The sequence below is a fragment of the Falco cherrug genome, chromosome 2 (assembly GCF_023634085.1).
Source record: "Falco cherrug isolate bFalChe1 chromosome 2, bFalChe1.pri, whole genome shotgun sequence".
NCBI classification, from domain to species: domain Eukaryota; kingdom Metazoa; phylum Chordata; class Aves; order Falconiformes; family Falconidae; genus Falco; species Falco cherrug.
Genome location: NC_073698.1, coordinates 56,141,573 through 56,157,468, shown reverse-complemented (window position 1 = coordinate 56,157,468; position 15,896 = coordinate 56,141,573). Strand labels below are relative to the sequence as shown.

The window sequence follows — 15,896 nt, the reverse complement described above, 5'->3', positions numbered from 1 at the left end:
GTTCAATCGATGACACTAAACCAATTTTAACTACGTGCTATATTTTCATATAGAAAAAATAAACCAGACTTTTGGCTAATGGAAAATTAAGTCCTTTTCGCAGTTGTTTTTGCATTACTGTGCCTGTTACACAAAATTACTTCAATTTCACATAGTATTAACTCACTGTTGCATCACCTAGCAGAAACGAAGTCGGATTACAGGGTAAAGCTAGAGTTAATACCGCATTCCTGCAGTCCACCTGCCACGCAACCTGGATCGGTTCTGAGTTTATGTACAGAGAAGCAACACATCGCTGCATAGCTGGGGAAACGTCACATCAGTATTTTTGCTCAAATCTCAAGCAGGTATTTTCTTAAAGTGCAAACTACTCAAAAGTGATACCTAAACATCCCAAATCACATTCCAAAAAAGTCTTTCTGAAAACATCAAGTATATTCTTTTACTTTCATAGTTGACAATTACCGCCAATGTAATCATCCCAATTCATTTCAGGTTAATGAACAAAGCGAGTAAACATTTTCAAATATAATTACTTACAAGCAATCTTCTTTCAGAGCGATTGTTCAGACCGTCAGCACGCAGCCCCTTCACCCTACCCATGGCACTGCCGACAGTAATACAGCGGGTGGGCGCTGGGGCGTCCTCTGAGGAATACTGAGAGACGGATCATTCTGCTGAGCACGACGACTAACGATTTGTTAACGTAGAGACTACTGTAACTACCCTTTCCATGTTTATTAGGCCCCGATCCAGGAAAATATTTACATGCATTTTTACCTCTAAGCATATACTTCAGTCCTAAATTTACGTTTAAGTGTTGTCCTAAGTAGCCTCTTACTGTTTTTTCCATCCATAGCAATAAACGTGTCCTGCATTTTCACAACAAATATATAGGCAGTAACAAACCCCCGCAACCAGTACGTGCTTGTCAAGTTCACCGCAAAGCAAACCCTCTGAATACTAAAAGAAAGGAGTTTCTCCTAGTGCAGCAAGACTCTGGGTTAAGGACAACATTAGAAATTAAGATTTTGGGTCTTGAACTGAAAGACTTTTTATTTTTCAACGAATTAAGTAAAAAACAGCAGCAGCCACCAGAAACAGTCTTGGCTCTAACTGAAGTGAAATTTGAATGTAAATGGTCCTCCTCCAGAACCAAAGGGATTGAATCCTTGCCACGTGTTCCAGTTCCTGTGGAAAGGGTTGCCTCCACCCTGCTGACTCTCTGCATCCAGCGGGTCCTCCCCCGCATCGAACTTCCGCCTCATTTCTGCGGGGAACAAACCAAGGTGGAATTACGGCACAGCAGTTCGGGCAGTAACACCAAGCATCTCTGATGACCAACAACCAATTCCCAACCACCCCCCAGGCCACAGAGCCGCAATTACCACTCTTACTGGCAGCATCTGTGGAACCCAATTACTCCGAGTTTTTCAAAGCTGTCCAGGAGACTGGCAGAGGAGGAGACCAATCCATGAAAACACTGTACGAAAAACTTCAAACAGGTCCTTTCGTTTAAAACAAGGCACGACGGTACCCGGCTGCTCAATAGGACAGGTCAGAATTTCAACGGGGACGGGACAGTTGCACTTTGACCGACTGCATCCCACAAATAACTGGGACATTTTGTCCTTGATGAATTTATCGGACCTATTTTCTCAGAGCTGTACAGCTCACTCAGGATTGTCCGAGGACAGACCGTGCTGTATCCTGCCAATTCTTTGCAACTAACAAATCATAATACTGATCCTTCAACAACAGCACCGAAGTTGGCATGCAGAGCCCCCGACTTCTTCAGTCGTCCCCACGTACCAGGCAGGCAGAGCGCTATCCAGGGGACAGCAGCTGGGAGGCAGAAAGCATGTTCTTTTAAGTCGTCTGGGCCAGCAGGGACAAAGCTGAAAGCCTTCCCCAAGACCCACAGACAAGGCACAGGCTACAGCCTCTACTATGCGAGTTATCACACCGCCATATAACTTTCAAGCAGCCTGCCAGTGCCACAAGGTTTATCATCACTGGCACTTTTTCAGGACAAGTGAATTTAATCAAGGCAGAGAAGAGAAACAAAGGAGTTAAAGGGGGACTCGTGACACTGGCTAGGGGAGGAACGTGGAAGGTGGCCTCAGAATACGCCACAGCCCTACGATAACAGGCTTGCACATCAAAGCTCAGAGATTCAGAGGTCCACAGGCTTCGCAGTTTTTCTTTACATAACCAACGTGGTCAATAAAGACAGAAAATGACTTGAGAAAAATATCTGGTTGAAAGGCGAGGATGTCCTGCATTTAGAGAGGGAACACAATGCAGATGGCACTACAAAAGCCAGATACAACCAGTGTAGCTTTTCTCGCCCAGCTGGTTTTACAGGAATGGTAAACATGACATAAAGAACAGTGCCAAGGAGAAAGTAGGTGCTAGAGACACTGATAGGGCAAACAGCATCTCAAATGCTTCCAGTGTGTCAGTCTCTTAATTTGTTCAAAATCATGATCAAAAATCACGTTAACACAGAAAAAGGTTTTCTGACCAGAAGTGTTTGTAATGCAGTTCACCACTCTCTGATCCTTCCTTCCTCCAAGAAAGTCTGAGCCCATCTCCCTAATTATCACTTTGATGATCCTGGAGAGCTCAAGATAAAACACTCCAAATACCTACATCTTTGACATGCTTCTCTCTTTTCAGTGACCATACATGAACAGCTTAGAGACAAGAACTTACCAGATGGCTCTGGTTGAGCATTGTTGGGTGGGGGGTTTTGGTGGTGGGGTTTTTTTTTTTGTTTCTTTTTTTGGGTTGTTTTGTTTGTGGGTTGTTTTTTTTTAAAGGAGGTGAAATATCACCACCACCCCTTTTTTTATTACATTCTCAAGACTGAGCGGTCCAACCCCTTCTGTTCATCTCTTGGTGAGAGACATCAGATCTCCTGGTCGCCACACCACAGGGTCTCCCAGGAGAGTGACTGCACTCTGCTCTTTTTGTCCCCCGCCCAGCAGACACTGTCACACCTGCCAGGGCTCCTTGCTCCTAGGGACCGGGCTGGCCCCAGGAGACTGGCCACACACCAGCAAGGAGGGCATCCTCTCCCTCAGGCTGACAGAGCCGAGAGCCCCGTCCCTGCCCTCGGAGGAACGCTTTGTTTGCAGAGCATCTGTTGGTGCAATACATCTAGGCTTTGACGCACACCAGGGCCAATTCTAAGGGCTTCTCTGAAGCACTTCAAGTGCTGTTGTCGTCTAAACCTTGTCTGCAATGGAACTTTAAACAGAAGGAGACACCCATATCGTTGAAGTAAGCATCTCCAGAGTTAATCGATCCTGGAAATCTCTGCAAGATGATATCCTAAGAAGAGATCTTTGAAATAATTATTTACTTTAAACAAAAGTCACTGACACTCAATAAATAATTGCAGATTTACACCTGACTTCATGCAACAGATGGGAAAGCAATGCACTAATAATTGCATCCAAAGATGGATGAGGGGAGAAAGGGAAGCTGTAATGCTTGTTACAGCTTACAGTTGCTGCATTTTTACATTGTTGTTAAAAAAAGTAATTAAAAGAAATGAAGTCACTGCATAAGAACAATCATTACCTGGGTCAGTGAGGACTTCTTTAGCAGCTGCTATATCAATGAATTTTTTCTCTGCTTTCTTCTTTTCTTCCTCACTCTGGAAGTTATCAGGATGCCATTGGGATGCCAGCTTTCTGTAAGCTTTTATGATTTCCTGCTTTCGAGCATTTCTGGATGCATAAAATTACAGATGACTTAAAATTTTCAAATTGTTCATATGCCACACTAGTGAATTGACACTTATTTTAAACACTGAGACAGTAATTAAGGGCATCAGGAAAATTTTGAGGTGCTATTTAACCTTCTGTAGGTGGTACTGAAGATTCTTTACGCAAAAAACGGAGGAAGCAGTTTGCAACTTTATACAAGGATTACTCGCTCTTTCCTTCACCACCAATTTACTTTCAATGGAAAGATGCTACTGCCAGCTACTATGCAGACTACAGTTCCCAGTACAAAGAGTTTACAATCAGGTAAGTAACAAAAAGCACAAAAAGTAGAGATCAAATTAGTTCATTATTGGAAAGATGACCAATACTAACTCAGAATTGGACATTTGTTTGGTCCTTATTAGAAAGAGAAGTCGTTAGTTTCTCAAGGTTAATGCCACAGATATCTTAGATACCTTTCAGTTAGTCCTTTCAAACTCTTCCAATCTATCACACTATCTGCCATAATTTTATTTTTTGTTGCTTTCAGTAATTCTTTCAAGTCTTCATTTCTTTCTCAATTCATTCAACCAGCTCTTGATCACCTATACCAAGAATTTCTTGCCAAGGGATTTCTTTCCTTCTGAATGTTGGGGTTTTTTATTCTTTCTAAATTAATTGTAAACAAATGCTACTTAAGAGCTAAACACTGCTAAACTAGTATAGTAGGAAAGTGAAGATAAGATACAGGAAAAAAACTAATACTCAGAAGAACAAATTCAAGTGATCAGCCTTAGATGTACTGGTTTAACCAACTTTCACGTCGTCATCATCATCTCAGATATTAATCTCACCTTTTTACTCCTAAGATTTTATAGTAATCCCTCTTCTGTGATTGTTTCAGCATCCTCTGGGCACGTTCTAGCCCCTCCCGAATCTGCTGGTCATTTTCACTATTGGCTTGAGCAGTCTCATAGTCTTTAATAGCTTTTATAAACAAAGTGAATGAAAAAAAAAAGATTACACAACTCTTTACAAATTCAATTTAAAGAACTCAACCACTCACCAAAACTGAAGTTTTGCTATTCCCATATATAAACAGCAAAACCTTTATTTCAACTTGCCATGATGTTTTGTTTTTTTTTCCAAATTAGAAAACCTTGGTGTAGAAGAGATTAATTTTCACATACTAATTAGGTAAGTTTCCTTTCTTCAGGTTCATCACACTTTTTGGAAAGGAAAGAGAGGAGAGGCAGGTCAGAACACCCTCTAGATGTTATATTAGCCACACGGATGACAGTAACAAGCATCTAGGACTGGGACAAAACAGAAGTCAAGAAGCAAGTTTTAGCGACTAGTATCTGAAGAGCCCACTGCACAAGGTTAGTCCCACACTGCTGTTCAACAGAACGATGCATTATACAGAGCCTTTAAATTAACACTGCTTCTTCTCCCACCACCTGCACTCCAACATGACAAAGCCTCTTCCTCTTTAGCGACAATAAAGATGGATTCCAGTTTACCAGTAAATTCACAGTCCGTGAAATACAAATATTTGCTTTTTACACCTCTGCATAATATGCAGTTATATTTTAAGGGTTTTTTTTCCCTAGAGGCATGTTCTTGCCTTTATTTCAAGAGCTGCATTTCTCAGGAATGAAAGCAAGAGCGGTGCTGTAAGGTATTCATGAATTTCTAAGAAATTCCAGGTCTAGATTTTTTTTCCTGAAGTGAACTATATTATCATAAATGGTAACTGAATGCTGAAAACACCAAGTTTAAATATTCTTTGATATCAAGATTTATCAGGGGAAGCAACTGCTGAAGTCTTTAATGAGGCTGCTCTTCTTTCACTGTTATAAACCTCAAAGCCTCATTTGCAGATCCCAGTCTCCTAGGTTTCTCAAGTTAGACAAAGTACTTGCATCAGATTATTTCCAAGCAGATGCTATTTCTCAGCAGGTGTTACATTTGTTTTTCACTGTTTCTGAGCAAGACAGCAGGAAGTGTTAATGAATTTGTATTACCCAGACATCCGATACCACTGCAATCTGGTTTTGCTTATTTAAAAAAAAAAATTCCAGAAAGTATTTCTAGTGCCCCACCAATTTCATACGCTATTATGAACAAAACAAAATTTCTGTTCATTTGCACGTCACTGGACACTGTCATTTGCTGCTTGAAAAAAGCATTTTCTTTCTGCTGACATTTTTAGTAATTTGTCCAGTCCTTGAAAACATCCCGAACAGGAGCATACACCAATGTGTGTGCCCAATTCATTATTTTTATCAGTTTCAACAGCATGTAAGTGCAGGGCTATTATGCTGCTTTAACACTCTAACAATTTTAAGCACCAGCATACTTCACCTGCTTGATATAATAATAGCAGGTCCCATCACAACACCCTGCCAAATGCAGATCAGATTGCTCAACTTCACTGAGCACCACATCATCTACAGCACGCACCGTTGCTGGAAACCAAGCTGTTCAGGGTCAAGTATTTCTAATGACAGTACTAGATTTCTCTTTTTAAACGGACTCCCTTATTTAAAGGCTGCAAGTATTAAGCATATGGGAAGGTGCGTTTTTTAGTGCTGCACACTGCAGAGGGAATGTGCCCAGCACACCTGACGGCAAGTACATTTAACATGTCTTCTCAACTGGAGGAGACTTCAAATTTTGATGTACTCTCCAGTGTAGCAATTTCCCTCTTTCAGCGAGCTAATTGCTCTCCCCACCTGAGGGGTGAGGGTTGGAAGTAGGATGACAGCTTCCTGACCACAATAAGTTTGCTATGAAACCAGGAGACTTATTATTAATTCATGGTATGTCAAGTGAGATACTTAATCAATTCCTTTCAGTCACTATTTCTAAAAGAACTAGTACCTCACAAACAGACGCAAGAATCACTGCTGAGTATTCCTGGCCTGCTATTTCAAAAAGCATCCTTTCTTCCTTTCACCCTGTCCCACAACAGGAAAGGAACAACCCACTCCCAGTATCACTTTCAATTTAAATACTTTAGTCAAATCTAACTCTCCTTCTTTCAATACAAGAGTTTTCACCATCTCTCAGATAGCAATCACATTGGATCTCTAAACACCTTAGCTCAGGCTTTCCCATTTTGCCTGCATCTTTCAAACAGAGTGACCAAGACTGGCCATTATTCCATATGCATAACTAATCCCCTATCAAAGACAAGTAACTGCAGACAATCTATGTCCATGCCAGCTCTGTCAGAGGAATAACTGAACTCATTATGCTCTTACTGACATCGGGACTGTTTCCTCTACGGTGGGGTGGGGGCGAGAAAAAGGATGTCCTCACAGATTTTGAAATAGCAAGGGTTTGGGGTTTTTTTCTTCTTTAACAAAACTTGTGCTGTACGCTTTAGACAGATAGACTCCTGTACTTATGAGGTAAGCCAGAAAGGGAGTCATTACGCATCTGTCTCTGTAGACAAGTGCTGGATCTCATGTGATTATAAAATAATTAAAACCATTTGATGGGAATCAGAACTCAGCAATACATACTGAAGTGCATCTTGAACATTTAACAATAATCACCTTCAAAGTCCTGAATTACAAGTACTTCAGAATTTCCCGTCTTTAAACAGGAAAATAGGTGCCTCCAGCTTGAAATTTTCTTGAGGAAAGAATGAGAATCAGCTTGCCCCTTTAAATATGAGACTACAATTTTAATTGCTCTACCGTTCTCTGCAGCAGCTAGAAATCAGCCATCGCTTTATAGCAGTTAAAACCAAAGGATAAATGAAGACACCTTCAGGCAGACTAACATTAATGAACTATAATACTGTTTATGGAGGCTCTGCTGGAAGGCAGAGTGTAACTACAACCATCTTACTACTGTCAAGGGCAGGAAGAAGGCAGGGGATATGCTAAACAGGGATTTGCAGGAGTACAGTTCCACTGTAGCATGGTTGTGCATTCAGAACCAGGCTAGGCCAAGCCCAGCAGGCTCCAGCCCAAGAAATAAGCAATCCTAGATCCCAGGTGTGTCCTCTCTGTGCTTCCTTATATTCCATAATAAGGGAGGCATTTGCTCCAGCACACAACAAAGCCGGCTCTGTGCATCTGTACAGGATCTTGTTACAAAACTTTTTTTTCCTCTGACTTGTAAGAGTTAAGTCCCTGGAGGTATTTAAAAAGATCTACTGATGCAGCGAGCACTTGGGGACATATTTAGTGGTCGACTTGGCAATGCTGGGTTAGCAGTTGGACTCTATGATCTTAAGGGTCTTTTCCAACCTAAACGATTCTAAGATTCTATGCAACAATATGCATTTTATGGAAACCCTGTACGGAAAAATGCAGCCTCAGGAGTAGAATCAGGTTACTGCTCTTAGCAGCCCTAGAGACCCATGGAGGTGAAGCAACAGCTGTTATCTTCCTCTGCCCTTGAACACATGCTAGGGGATAGAACAGTATTGTTTCACGCTGCCATCTAAAGACATTAAAATGGAGTTTCTAAAATGCATTTACATCACCCAAGTATTACCTTTTATCTCTGAATGCAATTGTCTGACACTGCTGATCATATAAAATTGTGTTTAAGTTGAGTAAACGGTACAGTCTCATAAAACATCCTGAACGTAGCCCACTGTTGTAAAGACAACTCCGTTGTAGATAAAACAAGTATATTCCACTTTAGCTAATAAGACAAAATTACCAGCAGGTATTTTTGTAAATCTGCAACTACCAGTGCTGATTAGAGATAACAGCATAGCATAGAATGAAAGTGCATGTTAAAAAATTTGCAACACTGACTGCATTTTAAATGCCCACAAAAAAAGTATGTGCAAACTGCAATACAACTTTACCTTCTTCATACAGGTCTTCCAGCAAATAAGCTTCTGCTCTGTCTTTCAGGGCGTTCACATTGGTTGGTTCCAGTCGCAGAACTTCTGTACAAACTTCTATTGCTTCTGTAGCCTGCTGATTCTAAAGGGGAGAAAGTAAAACAAAAAATCATTAGCTGTGGGGTTTGGTGTGGGGGTTTTTTTGTTTTGGGGTGGGCAGTGGTGTTCTAAAGAACTTCAGAGATGGAAATAAATGAAATTACCTTTGATAAGCAGTGGCAGATCCTTTCTTTGGCACGAGTAGCATAAATCGGGACTCCTGGTTCAGTTTTCATTACAGAATCGTATTTACTGATAGCATCTTCATACCTGTTTAAATCATAAAAATAAGCATAGTATCATGACACATAGTAACTATTTCAGGGTGTTGTAATTATTTAAAAATTTTAAAATTCACAGATTTTCACATCCTTCTAGCAACTGCCTTAACTTCAATAGGCTTAAAGACGTGGTGTGAGCCAACTGCATGAAGAAAACTTTCAGCCAATTCAAGAATTATATCCTTGTTCCCTTTTCTGTGCTATGAGACAGAAGAGCAGACACTATGTCTGGTAGGCTTTTGCGAAAGATAACTCCTACCATCCCTCACTGCGCACAGCCAACAGTCTCTAGATTTGCCTCCTGTCCAACACACCACTCTGCACTTGGAAAAAAGCATCTCCCTCTCTGATATCCAAGATGGACTAAATCTGGTGTCTTGCCGTCAGCACTGTACTATTTGCATTTCTTGGTACAAAAAGAAAAAGTTCTTTATGCCAGCTTGAATCAGGCAGTTGTTTTCTCCCTTCCTTCTCTGCAAGTCACGAAGTAAAACGTGTTTTTACTGTGAAGGTTTCAAAGATGCTAAAGTTCTATGGTTTGAGTAAGAAACAGATTAGAAGATTCACCTAGAAGTGCAAGTGTGCAATTGAACCTATGGGTTTCTATGAACCAGAGATTCAAGCTCTCAGAAGACTCCCTGTAAGTGTGCTAATACTGGATTAAATAGAAGACTAAAGTGAAAAAAGTCCAAACAGACTCCTGACAATAAGATTTGTCTTCAGTTGTCCTGATTTACATTCCTGTTGTACTTCATTTTAAAAAGCCACCTTGACAACATTTGATCACTTGTTATGGATCCTTTCAGTTGGATGTCGTGTGCTCAGGAACACGTGAAACTGAAATAAAGCAAGAAGCTGAAGAATACAGAGGTACTGTCTATCATTTAACAAGGCACTACAGTTACTAGGTGATTTCAGTCTAAAGATGCAGTCTTTTAATCACAGAACTTTTGAGGTTGGAAGGCACTTCTTGAAGGCCATCTGGTCCAAAGCCCCTGCTCAAGCAGGGCCACCTAGAGCAGGCTGCCCACGACCAGAGAGATTTTGAGTATCTCCAAAGTGGGCAGACTCCACAACCTCTCTGGGCACCCTGCACCAGTAAAAACAAGGGGATACTGGGAAGCATTTCCTTATCTTCAAATGGAATTTCCTATTTCAGTTTGTGTCCATTGCCCTGGTCCTGTCACTAGGCACCACTGAAAGGAGCCTGGCTCTCCCCTCTCTGCATTCTCCATTCAGATATTTATATACATATATGAGATCACCCTGTAGCAGAGAAGGTTTGAGGGGAACAGTCTCAGCTATCTCAGCCTCTCCTCACAGGAGAGGGATGCTCCACCCCCTCCACTGTCTTAGTAGCACTTCGCTGGACTTTCTCTCTCAGTATCTTCATCTTCTTCCAGCGACAGAGCACTGGCACAGGCTGCCCAGAGAGGTTGTGGAGCCTCCTTCTCTGGAGGCATTCAAAACCAGCCTGGATGCAAACCTGTGCAACCTGCTGTAGGTGAACCTGCTCTAGCAGGGGGTTAGACTAGATAATCTCCAGAGGACCCCTCCAACCCCAACCATTCTGTGATTCTGTGAGCTCTATTGTACTGGGAAGCCCAGCATTCCAGGTGTGACCTCATCACTGCCGAGTAATAATATATATGAGAGCTGAAAATTATCATCCTTATCTTGGTCTTACTACCTGCTCACCAAAGATGTTAAGTATGCAAAGAGAAGACAGTGGCACCAGAATGAATCAGAACAGGATTGTCACTGTGTGAGTCAATATTTATTTTAATTGTAATTTGAGAGCTGTGCTCAGCTATCCACTTCAACTGACAGACGCAAAAAGCATCACTTAATCAACTCCTCAATCAATAATCAGTTTGCACCCTCAGTAGCAATTTCTTTTTTTTTTTTTTTTTAACATAGCAGTGAACACTTACCTGCCTTCTCTGATGAATTCCTCTGCTGACTCGATCTGCTTATTGAGTTTCTTTACTTGCTTGTAGAGGGAGAAGCATTGCTTATGGTCTTGGTCCAGTTTTAGACACTCCCGGACTTCACTTTTCACAGGGAGATGGGGAGGGGGGAAAAAGAGAAAAGAAAAAAAAACCCACCAAAACACAAAGACATCACCATACATTATGAAATTTCACCTAGAGACACGATGCAGCATCTGTAAGCTGTCCAGAACAACAGTTGACTATTTTACAGAATCTCTCCCTTCATCCAAAAACGAATTCAAAGTGAGACACACACACAAAAAAAAAGAAAAAGTCTTCTAGCATATTACACGGGTATTTGCCTGGTTTTTTGTTTAAATAATTTTGCATTGCCAAATATGTAAAGACTGAGTATTATATTAATAACTGACTAAACAGCAGAAGATAGATATACCCTTGGAAAGAAATTACATTTAGCAGTTACCAGATACAATTAATTGTAATTCTCCTGTATATTTAATTCTGCTATATTACAAAATACCCACGTAGAAATATATATTTTATGCTGTCTGAAACAGATAAAGCTCAGCTAAGACCCAAACATCCTCATGATGGAATCTTAACCAAGCCTGCGCCTGACTTCACCACAAAGCCTGTTTAATCAGATTGATTAGGGTAGATACCTCTTAAAATAGTCAAAAGTCTTTAAAAAAAACCTCCTTCATATGATTGCACTCCGGAGGGTAAGAGTTTTGTATCATACAGAGTCATTACAGCACAACCAAGGTGTTGTTTCCATAAAGAGATCACAGAATCTTACTTCACTCCTAAGCACAGACAAAAATATCTATTATTTTAAAATCATTAGGCCTGTAAAGGTAAGAGAAAAACTAAGGGTAGGACAAGATTAATCACCCAGCAAGTCCAAGAGCTACAGAACTCTTTGTATCTTAAGCAAATAATAATAAAAAAATAGTATCAGAGAAGAATAAAGGAGAGGCTTATCTCTTCATTCTGATACCATTCTGTTCTTCAAGAGCCTTCTCAACTGTACTTTTCAAAATCTTAGGATTTGGTTATTAAAGAGGAAGTTCATGTGTGGATTTCAGAGAAAAGAAAAAAACCAAAAATCCACCACATCTGTTCTTGAAATCACTAGGCAAATAATGACCAGCTACCAAAAGTCACCACAGACATGACCTATGAGCTCCAGAGATTAAGTATATGCTGGAAAGGCGATTCCCAATGCAAACCAATTAGTTATTTGGTGTTTACTTTTACCCAGCTATAAAATTAATTTTTGCTATTATCATCACATGCAGTTTCCATCCACCAGCCAAGAAACAAAACTCAGGCTTTTTTAGTTCCCTTCACCTCTTACTGAAGAGGTTCTGGGGAAGAAAATCTATCGGAAGGAGCCTGGAGAAGAAGTTAACACAACTGAGATGATGAGCTGCACAGAAACCACTCATGTGCAGAAAGGATTATACAATCTGTCCAGCTAGACACAGAGCATGAAGTTTACAGCCTGGGTTGGGCAAGGGCAGTAATGCGCAGGACTGACTACGGACATATGGGAATAGCACTTTAAACTTGATTCAGTATGAATAAAAGGGTAGGGAGTTATCAAAAATACACCCAAAATACTGGACACTGTCTGCAGGAATGAAAGATTGACAGCTCTGGATCCCCAGCTCCTCATACTTGGATGTTCCTGTACTCTTAATTTATTCTTAAGCTTGTAATCTTTTGTTTCCACTCTTGAAAATAAAAATGTAGCCTTAAGACTCAATGTATACTTTTGTTGTTTGCATTGTAATCTTCCCTTGGATGGAGGTTCAAGGTCAAAGGGTCCACACCAAACCAAGTTTTAGAGAAGCATGTTCTTCTAGTATAGAAAAATACAATAAAGACAGTCAACGTAAGCAGCTCTGATCAATAGAAGCCATATAGCGCAGGTCTAAGTAAACCAGATGCTAGGAGCCATCAATGGCTGGTCAGCCAAGAATAAACATGGTGTCTTCTCCACCAGTTCGTAACTTCTGGAAGGCAGATTCCTTTATCAGATCTAGACCAGAGTTGCCACTCCATCCAAAAACAAAACAACATGGGTATTTCACAGTTTATGACCTACCCCATCACATCTTCTGTCTCAATTATAATGATTACCACTAACAGTAAAATTACCTGAGTGATAATTCATGGTCCCCCAGCTGATAATATATTCTGCTGATTTTATAGAAGGCTTCAGTGTTATCGTTCTTTAATTTAGCAGCAGCTTTCAAGTCGCTAATAGCTTTGCTTGGCTCTCCTTCCTTTATATAACACTCAGCTCGAAGCTCCCGTAGCTCTGCATCCCAAACACAAACCTCGACAAATCAAAAATAAAGGTTGTTTTTGGTCCGTAACACTTCACTTTTCCTCCCCAACAAACAAAAAATCCCGTTTAATTTCACTTTGCCAAATGCAACAGCATAAGGTTCAAGCTGCATGCAGAGCACATGAAATTAGCATCTCTGCTTCCTGGTGGATGCTGTGATGCACCTGCCCAACAGAAATCAAAGGGATGAAAAATTTGTAAATGATTCAGTGACATCACGCAGGGAGATGAATTAAATCTAATGGCACTGCTTAAACTGGGACGGTCTGTTGAGCCTCCAGGGAAGGATATCAGAATAATAAATTATTGTATCTTCCCAAAAGAATAGGGGTAGGGAACAGCAAGGACCAAGGTGTCAGTTATCCTCTAGAAAGAAGCCTGTGGGTAAGATTCAGCTACGCAAGAACTGACCTTAGTATCCAGATTTTAAAGATCAATATACGGAAGCAACAATGTCACACTATGGCAAGAATTAACTACTTAAAAGGAACTGCCTATCATCACTGGCACTGGAACAGGCTGCTCAGAGAGGTTGTGCAGTCTCCTTTTCTGGAGATAATCAAAACCCACCTGGATGTGATCCTGTGCAACCTGCTCTAGGTGAATCTGCTGTAGCGGGGGGTCAGACTAGATGTCTAGAGGTCCCTTCCAACCCTGACCATCCTGTGTGATTGTGCAATTCGTTCATTTGTTTGTAAACCATCATTTTAGAAAATAAGGGTTTTCTGCTTTTCCATGTTCCCTCCCCATAAACAAACTCCCATGCTTTGGCAGTTTCTTCACCAAAAGTCAGAACATTGTAAAATCCAAGTCAACAATGTTAATTTGTATGTGAAGTGATAGCAGTTAATTGTCTTTTAATATATATTTTTATATGACACGCCAAATGCCCACAATTGATTTATTTACACTTCTACTATCAGACTACCTATACTGATGATGATTCAACAAATACAGATATATAAAGAACGAGCTGAAAATCCAGATAGCTCTGTACTTCAACTTTGTGATTTTTTTTGTATCTTTTGTTACTTCATTTACTCAAGACAAGAATTGCCTGCATACAGGCAATGAAAAATCTAGATAAAAAAAACCTTACACCTCCTATATTTACCAAAACTTCATTGTTGGAGAACAACTTTTTTTACTATCTTCCTCAAGAATATTAAACTCTGGAAAAACAGGAAAGTATAATCAAGAAAGTTATCTGTAGCAGAAGCTTGGCTGAAGTTGTATCTTTAACCCAAACTACAACCTATTACTTTGACTTTTTTGCAGCTAGTGCTCAGCATTCTCCACTCTCCAACTTCATTATGGACTCACAGTACGCAGCAAAACTGAGCCAGTTACACCAGTTGTTTTCACACCAGTGAAGAAGTTATTAAACAAAAACACACAGATGTCAGACAGGAACTCTTACTTCCCTTTCACAGTACCATTTTACTTAACACTTACTGCCAAGATTTCATCAAGGAGAGAAATAGCAGCTTCGTAATCCTCTTGCCGGTAGGCAGCTAATGCTTGTGAATGCAGGCGCTGTAGCTCATCAGATTTTGTCAGTTGAGTCTGGGCTTCTTTTTCCTCATTATTGCTAGGATTAGATTTGAGCTGCAAAGATTAACAAGGAGAGACTGAAATGCTTGTTCAAGGATTTTTTTTATCCCACTAACAATCATATAATGGAGAACTGATTAAAGCTGCAAATAAAGCAAAATTCCACTGGAAATGTTTCCAATTCCAAACTTCAGAAAAACGAAAGACATTTTTAGCTTCAATACAGATTGTCAGAAGTCACAGAAACCTAATTTTTGCCCCTACCACGACTGATCATTTACCATCGGACACACATCATACATAACAGTTGTCCCCCTATCACCCGGTGGAAATCATAGACCTCTCAATTTTAGTCTAGCTAAATCATCTTTCTGCAGTTATTAAACACTGGATTCCTCAGCATCAGTAGGAAATATATCTACATGGCATAATCACATATCTCACTTTAAGCACAATACACATTTAGAAATTCATGGCAGAAACATATGCAATGTGTCACAGACAGTCTTGAAGTGAAGCTGTGGTGCTTACATTTTCCGCAGAAAGAGTGGCTACTGGAGCAAGTTAAGATGCTACAGATGAGGGAAAGCCTCAGCTGGGAATTCATGCACTTTGCTTCATATGTAGTTTTAAACAAGCCTAAAGTTTTGTCTACAAAGGCTTCCATTTCTCAAACCCCTCTGAGCAAGCAGAAGGGGTTACATTGTACTTGCCTTCACTTGTTTAGGCAGCTTTGTATGTTCAAAGGGAATCAAAAAACAACCCCCAAAAAAAATCTCACAGGCAACTCCTCTACCACCCAGGAAGACAAATATGGACCAAGAGGAATCTCAACCATTCTCCTGCAAAACCAGGAAGCAATTTGTAAAATCAGCGTAGTTTGAGTAAGGCACTGCCTTCACATGTGAACACTGACTTCCAAAGTTTTAAAAGAAACAGATCAGCAGGACTTGAATTTTTTTAAAATTTTGCTTGTTGTAAAATAAAAACTTGCACTATGTTGCATTTTAGGCACAGAGTGCTGACAAAAGATAAAGTCTTCAAAGTCATCCAGTACTTTCTTCCCTCCTTTAAAGTAAACTGATGAGGAAAAGGGAAGAGGCAAGTTCT

The 15,896-nt window shown here is 40.4% G+C and overlaps 1 protein-coding gene across 1 annotated transcript in view; it reads right to left on the bottom strand.

The window, feature by feature from the left end:
• Positions 1-1,029: 1,029 nt before the first annotated feature.
• DNAJC3 (DnaJ heat shock protein family (Hsp40) member C3) overlaps positions 1,030-15,896 on the bottom strand; it is a 31,219-nt gene continuing 16,352 nt past the window's right edge. The window contains exons 5-12 of the mRNA XM_055701815.1: positions 14,688-14,840; positions 13,040-13,221; positions 10,853-10,972; positions 8,802-8,907; positions 8,560-8,680; positions 4,574-4,706; positions 3,592-3,740; positions 1,030-1,270 (exon numbers count right to left, since the gene is read on the bottom strand). Coding sequence (XP_055557790.1) covers positions 1,113-1,270; positions 3,592-3,740; positions 4,574-4,706; positions 8,560-8,680; positions 8,802-8,907; positions 10,853-10,972; positions 13,040-13,221; positions 14,688-14,840 — 1,122 coding nt within the window. The 3' untranslated portion in view covers positions 1,030-1,112. The remainder of the gene's footprint in view (positions 1,271-3,591; positions 3,741-4,573; positions 4,707-8,559; positions 8,681-8,801; positions 8,908-10,852; positions 10,973-13,039; positions 13,222-14,687; positions 14,841-15,896) is intronic.